Below are 10596 nucleotides of genomic sequence, written 5' to 3'. Positions count from 1 at the left end.
TGAGAACATCATTCGAATACCCAGTTGACACAGGGATTCGAATCTCGACCACCTCATTTGGAGGCGAGCACCCAGCTACCGGAGCTCTAATGCCTCAGCAAGAAGAAAAATTTTAAGCTGTTCTTATCTTAAAGACCTGACTTATTGAAATAATATTGAAGTGTCAAAAAGTTAAAAACAAAAATAATTGAAAACCAATATAAAAATGTACGGCAACTTAATTTATCAAAGGTAAGTAATAAAAAAAATATAATAATCAGGAAATGTATCAATTAGACAATAAAATTGAATCACAGTTTAATTTATGCGATGTTTAAAGCCATAAAATAATTGCTTAAAAGTAAGAGCACATTAAGAAATTAATTGTAAAATTATTTTTTTTTTTTAATGTAGAGTTATAGTAAGCAAACTGTTTGGCAGAAACTAGAATTTGAACTGACCGCTTTAATCGTTTATGATTAGGAGGAAAAATAGAGAAAAACCGTTTTGGTAACAAAACAGCTTTAAACCGTCAAATACACAGAGGAAGGTTTTAAAAAAAAGCAAGAAAGAAAAGTTTCAACGGTGATATCCGCAAAAAATTTATTATATTTTTTCTGCTTAATTAACCAAAAAAATGGATCTTAAGACTCTATAAGAATTTGAACTTTCTCCATGATTTTAGTTTGTCGCAAATTACTTATGCCAGATTTTCAGATTTTAGATCACGCTTAGGTCAGTCAGTTAGGTTCGACCACAAGCATGACGTTGCTTGGTGGTAGTGTATTAAATATGATTCGGAAATTAGTTCAATGTGATTATGAGCCTAAGTCCTAAAGCTGTAACGTTAACACGACATTCATAATGATGAGATTAATTGCAAGTATTCAATTTAGATATGTCCAGCAGGGCTCGAAAAAACTCAGAAATTTTACCCGTCTCCGAGGACGGCTTGTCCAACAATGTACCCGTCCTCCTTTGAAACAAACCCTTAGTTTCTAAATAAATAAAAATATAATTTTCTCTTATTTATTACAAATATTTTAATAAAATTGTACAATGAATTAGTAGTTACTAGGATTACATTATACAGTAATAAAAGAAATACTAGATTACTAATAGTAACCTAGTATTTCTTTTTCGAAATAATTTATTTCCTTTATGAAATAATTTAAATGGCAAAGGTCAAGTTATCTGGAATGTCAATTTATCCGAGAGTAGGTACTGCGTTTTTAAATGAATCAAATATGACGTTTGTCAGTTCCACAATCAAGCCAATGATTTACAGAGGTTTCTGCACAGAAATCTGAAAGGGGTTTTCCATTTAGGTAGATTTTCATAATTTCGTTTAACGTTTCTTGTTTATCAATTCCACCATGCGCAGTATGTTGCTGTATTGTGGGTCATTTTGCTGCATAAGGTCTTTATAAACAGCTTGGGCTCGGAGGGCTGAAGTTTTCTGGTGTTTAACCATGTTATGTATCTAAAATTTTAATGTCACCCATTCTTGAGAAAATTTTTCCTTATCTACTCCTTCAAAAAAGATTGTGAGATGACAAAATGTATCACGAATATTAACGGGAAAATGGCCGTCCACGCGGACGTCGGATTCGAGAAATTTGTTGTCCGCTAGGAATTTTTGACAACCGAGGACGGTCGGACGGGTGGTTTTACGAGCCCTGATGTCCAGCCTAAACACGGAGCTTTTTTGTCTACTGTATTTATAGCATAGCAAGTTAAGCTGAGGCTTAGTAAAGAACATATAAATTAAGTAGAAACGAAATTGATTTATGACTAAAAAGTGGTTTTGTAATCACCGCCATTGATAAATACGTTTTAAGCCCTTTTCTGAATAAAAATCTAAAAAATGCCACTATGGTCCAAAAGTTTTTGTAATAATAATTAAGCTTTATCATAATTTGACCAATCATTATCGATAAAAGCATGATTAGAAGCGTCAAAATCTGTTTGATTGCCAAGGGAAACTCGGAAGAAAGAAAGGAGACTATCAGGAAAGAAGACCTCCAGAAATCAAACTGATTTTTATGCTTTTTAACTCCGTTATTTTCAATAGTGATTCATCAGATTTCGCGAACGTTTTTTTCTTCTTTCATTAGCTAAAATATTTTTGCATGGTAAATAATGTGAATGTTTTTCTTTAAATTTGATTTAAAGAGGAATTTAAAAAAATATAATTTAAGAGTAGAGATTGCCAAACACCCTTAGTGGAATACCATTAATTATACTGCATTCCTTAGTGATATTTATTTAAAAGAGTGAGAATATACTTTTGAGTGAATATTCCTCATGCTTTAATTAAATCAAATAAACTGAGATACTCTTTTTAGATAACACTCATTTACAACAGCCAAAAAAATATTTTATCACTGATAAAACTGATAAAAAAACTCTAATAAAAGAAGTTTCGAATTTGTCTTGCAGTAATTTGATGAAATAAATAATAATAATGAAAAATATCAACTACATACAAACATAAACTTTATTTACAAATACTTTAATATATATATTCATTACACAACAAAATAAAATATATTTTTGTTTGTGTAGCATAACAATTTCAGAAAAGACAATTAAATATTCAAAACGACAACAAATAAGAATTGATATTATTAATTGATAAGTTAAATTACAATAAAATATTTGTGCCGTTTAAGTAACTTAAATGGCACAAATTAAAAATGGCTATCATCAATAAGTACATTTATAAAGTACTTTAAGTGCAATATAGTTAAAGAAATATTAATTATTGAACAATAATAAACTTTGAAAATGTGTAATAAAACAAAAATTAATACTGTATTTTTTACTATAATACAATTTAATTCGATGGTATTATATTGCTATATTTGTATTTTTATTTACATATTTACATTTTCAAATAAAGATTTATTTTACTTTCTTATTAGTGCTAGTTAGTCATATTTTCTTAATAAAAAAGTTTATATTTTTTCAAACAATCTTTTAATGTCTCAAATGAAAAGTGCGATGAAGTTGTTTAAGTTAGCAGAATAGTTAATGAATTTTTTAATGAAAACAAAAATATGAGTAAACGTATTTAGGGATGTAAGATTTTTGTCTTATTTAATACATTAGGGATTGCGTTCCTTTTTCATTTTGTTAAACATCAGACATTTACTTTAGCATCTTTTGAAAACTGTTATTTCTTTTATTTATTAAAACATATTTAATAATATATATCGAAATAATATATTCATTCAAACGAAACAAAGACTAGCATCAATTTTTTATTTATTTATAACTAAGATTATTTGTAAAATAATTTAATCTTTCAAAGAGTGCAAGGTGAAAAGGTTGTCTAGTTCGATTCATTAGAAAATAAGATTTTAAAGAAAATTCTTCCTTCCTTTCCCACATTATCCATAGAAAATCAGCCAGCTGCTAGACTGGCTATTTTATCGCCTCTTATTGTAAAATACTTTGCCAAAGGCTACATATTTTGTCATATATACCAAAAGTCGAGGTTATTATTATCTATCACCATGCATCATTTATAATAAGTGGATAACTCAGGAAAATAACTTTGCAAAGATGGGAGCAATTAATCGTAATACAATTGCTCGATATTCACTACACTGATGTTTTTTAAGGTTAAGAGCTATTTCCCCGTATTCACTTGCCCAGAGTTTCTTGCATTGAATTTTTCGTAATCTAGCTTAATGAAATATTAAACTGGTGATAGTTAATGAAAACCAAATGAATTGGTTAAAGTCGTCGCACAAAAGAGTGAAGTAACAAATACAAATTTCAACAAAAGACACCAGATTTGATACCTCTTGCAAATTTTTAAGAGCGTAAAAAGTATAATATAATTTTAATATTTGCATTTTCAAAAACTCACATTCTATAATGATGTACTACCTAGAAAAGAAATGTGAACTTTCTACTTGCTAAAAAAGGCATGCCTGCTGAAAAATTAAAAGATTACTTTTTCAGAATAGTAATTCTTAAGCATTTACTTTACTTAAACTAAAATTATTTTAAAATGTGATCAACAAATTGTTAGTTTTAATATCTGAAATTATTAAGTTTATATAAGTAGTTAAATAATGTTTAAACAAACTATAAAAAATTTTTATGTTATTTTAATGTTGGGCAAATAGGAAAAACAAATATGAAACATCAAATACATTAAGAAATTATCTTTCAAGTTCAACTCCGGTACCTTCATATAGTACAAACAATGCAATCGTTTTTCAAACCTTAAACAAAATAGTGGCATTAAATTGATAAATTGTTAAGTTTTGAATCTGTTTCTGTAGTAAATATGTAAATAGTTTTATTTCTACGAAGATGAATTTTTGTAAGAAAATATTTCAGAATCATATCCATATTGCGATGTACAAATTCTCGAATCGCAGCTTATGGTGAGATAATAATAAAAAAATATCAACATTCACCAAATTTAGATTTTATACGGTATGAAATATACAAATATTATTCTTAATTATTCGAAATATTAAAAATAAAATTTACTTAATTTCGAATAATGTCAGTAAGTATAAAATATTCATTTATCCTGAATGCACATTTATACAAATTGTGAATGTTATCAAGTCATGGTTAGAAAATATTGCCAGGGACATAAAAAATTGGTCCAAGTAATGGTTCTTCAATGTTAGCTCCTTTATTCATATTAGAGCTTTCCAAGTATTTTTCAATGTTAGCGACGCTCATGAAATTCGTATCGAAGAGGACTTGCAATCATTAGAACAAGCTGAAATCTGACATCCAGCTCTGAGCTTTTATTTTCAATCCAAAAGTTTTGCATTATCTGAAAATACAAAGATAAAAAAACATCAATTAAGCCACATGTTTTATTGCAAAAAAGTAACGTGTTTGTACAATGATCTTCTAACCGAATTATTTAATTTTTCTTACTGAAAATAGAATTTTACAGTTTTAAAGAAGCTTACATTACCCTAGCAACAATTTCACCTTGGCCCCACAAAATTGGCTCGATATGGATCCTATAAGAACATGCATCGAGGGACCGATATTGGGATGTCTAGATTTTTTAATATTGGTCCTAGAATGTCCTACATTGGCCAATGTAGAACCAACATTGGCTGAATAATGGATCTAAGATATCGGGTGAATCTGACAGTTTTCTATAGGATCGATATTTGTTGTAAAGTAGCTGTAAAATATTGGATGAATCGGAAAATTCTAGATAGGGCCAATATTGAAAAATAAAGGCCCTTTGAACCCTTACTGAGCTAAGATTCATGAGTATTGGCCCAATGAGGGCCCNATTCTGTTCATCAATTTTTTTTTCGTCATTCAGGCAATTCAAAAAATTTTGCATTTCTTAAAACTTTCAGGTTTTCAGTTGATGAACTTTTCTACGTGATTTTCAATCCCGATTAAAGAATTGAAGCTTTTTCCATCACAAAATGGCTCGAAATATGAAAACTCAAAGCCTTGTGATATGTTGGATGAGTTTAAACATCCCAGTTATGAGCTTCAGAAACTTTATCGAGTTCTTAAAATCAAGCTAGACATTGTTGGGATGTAGTTCGACGTTCTTCCATTTCACTATTTTTAGACGTTATTGTCCCTTTGTTGTCTAAGATTAATATAATTGAGAACAGTACTTTTCTGTATTTTGTCTTTACAAATAAGTGCGCATGCCTCTTGCTTTCATTTATTACAGATTACCATTCTGATTTGTTCATAACTGTCCCTACACTAAGATTGAAAATTGACATGAACTTTCAGAACAACTTAATATTTGTGATTAGTTCTTATCTAAATAGACTTAAATCTAATGCAAATTATAATTAATTCTTAGGCTTACTTTTATCTTCAAATTCTTAATTAATTATCTGATATTTTATTGGCATTTTTTTTTCAAATTAATAATTCTTCTTCTAATAAATCAAATACCAAAATTTATTTGGAATATTTTTGCCTTAGAATACTAAATAGCATTGGTCTATTCCCTAAAATATTCCATTAGAATTCTTTTCTTGGAAATCTCATTTGACATGTTGAAAACTTGAATGCCTTCTAAAATCTCCTTTAAAACTGAAAGCATCAACTTTGACATGGAATTCAAAAGCTTGAGATTTTGTAGGAATCGAAAGAAATATGCGAATATTTTTTTTAAATATTTGTTTTTAGAACGGTTTCAGAAATAATAAAAGCAACGTAAAAAGAGAAATATCCCGCTTGATTATTTTTCAAGATAATGATTAAATTCTCTATTTGTTTTTTTCTTTTTAGGAAAAATATTAAATATTTTTTGGATTCTTAATTTAAACCTTCTTACATCTAAAAGTATAGTTGAACGAACTTTTATTGAGATTTTCGCTTCATGTCATGAAATTTTTATATTTCATAATTCAACGACATATTGCATTAATGTAAACTAAATACAAAATACCTATCGCATAAATCAAATTAAATTTTAAATAGAGATAATTATTTTAGTATTCTTAGTAGGAAGTTTAAACCCATGTGCTATTTATAATTAGAACTTGAACTAAAAAAAACTTATAAATTTAAACTAAATAAATAAATTAAAGCATACGCATAAACATTTTTATAACACATGCTTGTTATTTATTAATTTTTGCTGGCAAGAGGAGCGGGGTGGTAAAACTAATACTTAAGTAAAATAATAAATTCTTTCTACTGAGGTAAATACCATGTAAATTGCAAAAGTAATTAAATTTTAAAGCAAATTATGTGAACATAGAAAGAAGGAATACCCACAGTTAGGACAGATAAGGAAAGAAAATCCATGCATTGCTCGGGATTCGAACCCAGAACCTTTCTGATGCAAGGACAGTTCCCTGCCCCTTACACAGGCATTTTTATTAAGCATATTTTTCAAGCTTTTTTCATTATTTTATATTAATTTAGGTCAAAATGAGATTTAAAAAAATATTGTAATTATCAATTTATCAATTTATGCTCATGAAATACAATATAAGACACTCGTGTTATTTTTTTTTCTTCTTTCCTTCTTTTTTTTCTTTTTTTTTTCTTTGCATTAAAGGTAAAATTTTCCAAACACAGCTCACTTCCAAACAATATTTTTTCTAATTTACACTTAATTGTCGTCATTTAGATTTACGAGAAATAGTTATTGATCATTGAAATAGTTATAGATCATTGAGAATTTTTTAATTTACAAAATCAATTATTGATATTTTTTTAATGCAAATGAAAAAAAAAATTTTTTTTCAAACAACTTTTTTGGATTTTATATTTCACTATCAAATATGATTCCGTTAATCTAGCAGATTTATTTTAGTAACTATTACACTGTTTTTTCATAGTTAAAAAATACCAATTGTGAGTACCAATTCATTTAGAACGTTTGAAAAAACTTTTTATATAATGACGCCGGTGTCCAAAAAATTAATATCAGGAACAGTTGTTGATGAAAGTAAATATTTTTAGATTTCTTATAGAAGTACTAATTTAAGTTAATAATTAAGTCATTCAAGGAATCTAATTTAGTCATTCAAGGAACAAAATGTAAACACGTTTTGATTATTTAAACTTTTTTTTAGATTTAGTACAAAAAGTTTAGAAAATGATTCGTAAAACATTCATTTCTGAAGTTATATCTTTGTTTTCAATTCTTGTTCCTTTCCTTTTCATAATCTAAATATTTAGATATCAAGATATGCATGACTAACTATATAAAATAATATAAATTAAACCTTAGTGAGGAGTGTCAACATTTCCAGGTCAGCAATTCTTCTGCCAATGCACATTCTTGGTCCAAATCCAAAAGGTTGGAAAGCGAATGAGTCTGGTGTAATTTTCTTGCCCATCTCATTTCTTAACCATCTTTCGGGTCTATATGTAGAAGCATCTTCGAAATATCTTTCTTGTTTGCAAGACACGTTATAGTTTAGAGTGAATTGTGTCTACAAAAATAAAAATTTCAATTTCAATTATAAATTACACATATTTTGTGAAAGATATTTTTTATGAAACATCATCTAAACATATTAGCCGAGTCAAGCTTATATAAAACGTTAAATATTTGTCATTTTTTTTATAGTTTGTATCATTAATATGTGTTCTTAAACAAAGCGATATTTTAATATTATTGGATTACAATTTTTATACTACCGAATATCTGAAAAATAGTCGCTGATTTGAAAGACCAATTTAAAAAAAAGAATATGAAAGAAATTAGTGGTTAAGAACGAAATAAAGAAGAAATGAAAGGTTTTCTGCATTTTCCTTTGAAAAGATGTTTCTTTTTATCTCACCAAATTCCAAATTTAGTAATAAACTTTTTCAACAGATGGCGCCACTAACTGGAAAAATTATAAATCAATATTTTACTACTGCATTGTCATATGCTTTTAACCTACCAAACAATTGCACAACGTTTTCGTGAAGTTTGCGGTTGATTTGAAAACATTGTTTCTCAGTTTTTCATAGTTTACTGATCTCTTTCCATTGATAAGAATGGTAATGAATTTTGAAGCGTTTAAGAAGAAATCAAGTTATGTTTTACCTGATAAGTACCGACCATAATTTTATGATTATTATATTCTTGTCACCATTTCTGTTAATGAAGACATAGTCACATGGAATCTGATTGTGAAATACATCAATTATAAATTATAATTTATATAAAAATGTATAAATTATAATGGCCTGTAAAAATTATAAAATGTGCGTATTCAAATATTTTGTGTGCACTCAAATTACATGATTTCTGGAATTTCTGATCATCTTTTTTAACAATTATGAATAAGCTAATCAAATTAACATATTTGAAATTTTTACAAATACTAAGCATATATAAAAAATGAAACATTTCAATAAAACAAATTACGATTTTTGTCAATTACGCAATATATAATGTATAATTTTTAAATCTTACTGAAAGTATACACCTTTTAACTTTTAAGATAAAAGAATGCATCCTAAGGTAAATAAAAAGGGAAATAATAATAGAATGAAATTAATTGAATTTAAATTAAATTTTTTAAAATAAGTGAGTTTTAATCTGTTCAGTTTTTTTTCTAAGGATTCGGTTTTATTTGCGGTCAAAGGAAGGTCATTTTCAATATAAGTTTCATTTCAAATAGCTATAAACCTGCCAAACTTTCAAATTCTGAAAAATACTTTTAATTTTGTGATAAAGTACTATTGAATATGCTCATAACTAAAATTTTTATGTAGGACAATTCGAATGAATAATTTTCCCAAATAAATAACGAATACTAGTCGCACTGACTCAAAAATGGCAAGACCAAGAAATATCATGCAGTGAAATAGTGCAGAATTTCAACTAAAGTTTAAACTTTTTTGCATGTAAAATGTAGTTGATGGTTTCTGCTATTTATAAATATTTATGTGAAATTAAAGTGCAAAAAATATGTATATGCTTTGTGGTGAATCATAACAATCAACAAGCAATATATAACAAGCAATAATCTAACATTATTAATATCCCATTTTTATTTTTGTGAAATAAGGCTATTATATACTAAATAATTAATTTATTTTTAAGAAATCTACGGAAATATTTATGTTTAAAATAGGAAGATAAATATTGTTACGATAACAATTAGTAGGATAAAAACATTATAAATTATACTTCGTGAACATGATTATTCCAAGTAATAACTCCAAAATTGGAAATTTTTCAAAACTAAACTACCTTTATTGTTAAAATTGAAAAACTGTCTTTTACCCATATAGTCAAGGACAAATAAAAGCGATATAAAATATAAATGTCATATCCTTACAGATAATTTGCAATTTTAATGATGGAATGGGGGAAATAATAACAATGACTTAATAATAACTTAAAATATTTTATAAGAGTAACATAAATGCCTTTCTCTATATTTAGTAAACGATAATTACCTATGATTTCCCGTTAGTTTTTACATTTATATATTCCTTATTCAAAACGTTCGTTTAAATTTGAAATGAATGCATATCTTTCAATAAAAATAGGTATATTGCTAAATCATGATTAATCATTAACAAAAAAAACCGAGAGTGATGGAATGGGGAATTTTACTTAATGCAAATTATTCTTTGCGTCAATTAAACTTGACTTAGTACAAGGAATTAATCTTAGAAATTGGAAAATGCAATGTTGGTTTAAAGATCTACAATTCTTTCATTCTTAACTATAAGTGATTAGAATATTTATCACAAAGAAGGATTCTGGATACAATTTTATAAATCGAGAACATTTATAATAATTATAAGAATTCCTTGCATCGTATCCAATGATTATTTTTAAATTCATTTGATGTAAGAAACCCTGAAGATGAAATTTGAAGTAAAGGGGGAAGTAAAACTTGAACATTAAATAGTTTGGTAATGAGATTTTCTTCATGTGAAAACAATAATATTTTACGGATTTTTTTCTTGTTAAAACAAAATGGTTTCTGTACTAACATATTATATTGTGAAGAAACGTTTTGCATAATGATTTAAAGCAAAATAAATAATTTCCTGCTATGGGTAACAAAATTTATTAATGTCCGTATCTTTATCGTACAATCGCAGCTAACCTAATTTTTAAGCATCGTTTATAATACAATATGCTTTACAATCGATATATATATATATATA

General features: G+C 27.1%; 1 protein-coding gene across 2 annotated transcripts in view; it reads right to left on the bottom strand.

The window, feature by feature from the left end:
- Positions 1-4108: 4108 nt before the first annotated feature.
- LOC107452589 (probable cytochrome P450 49a1) overlaps positions 4109-10596 on the bottom strand; it is a 32558-nt gene continuing 26070 nt past the window's right edge. For both annotated transcript variants that reach the window (XM_071179767.1, XM_043042934.2), the window contains 2 exons: positions 7698-7907; positions 4109-4792 (listed from right to left, as the gene is read on the bottom strand). In XM_071179767.1, the coding sequence (XP_071035868.1) occupies positions 4682-4792; positions 7698-7907 (321 nt within the window). In that variant the 3' untranslated portion in view covers positions 4109-4681. The remainder of the gene's footprint in view (positions 4793-7697; positions 7908-10596) is intronic.

The sequence above is a fragment of the Parasteatoda tepidariorum genome, chromosome 4, assembly GCF_043381705.1.
Source record: "Parasteatoda tepidariorum isolate YZ-2023 chromosome 4, CAS_Ptep_4.0, whole genome shotgun sequence".
NCBI lineage: Eukaryota > Metazoa > Arthropoda > Arachnida > Araneae > Theridiidae > Parasteatoda > Parasteatoda tepidariorum.
The sequence above is the reverse complement of the archived record's forward strand: the minus strand, read 5'-3'. Positions and strand labels throughout refer to the sequence as shown.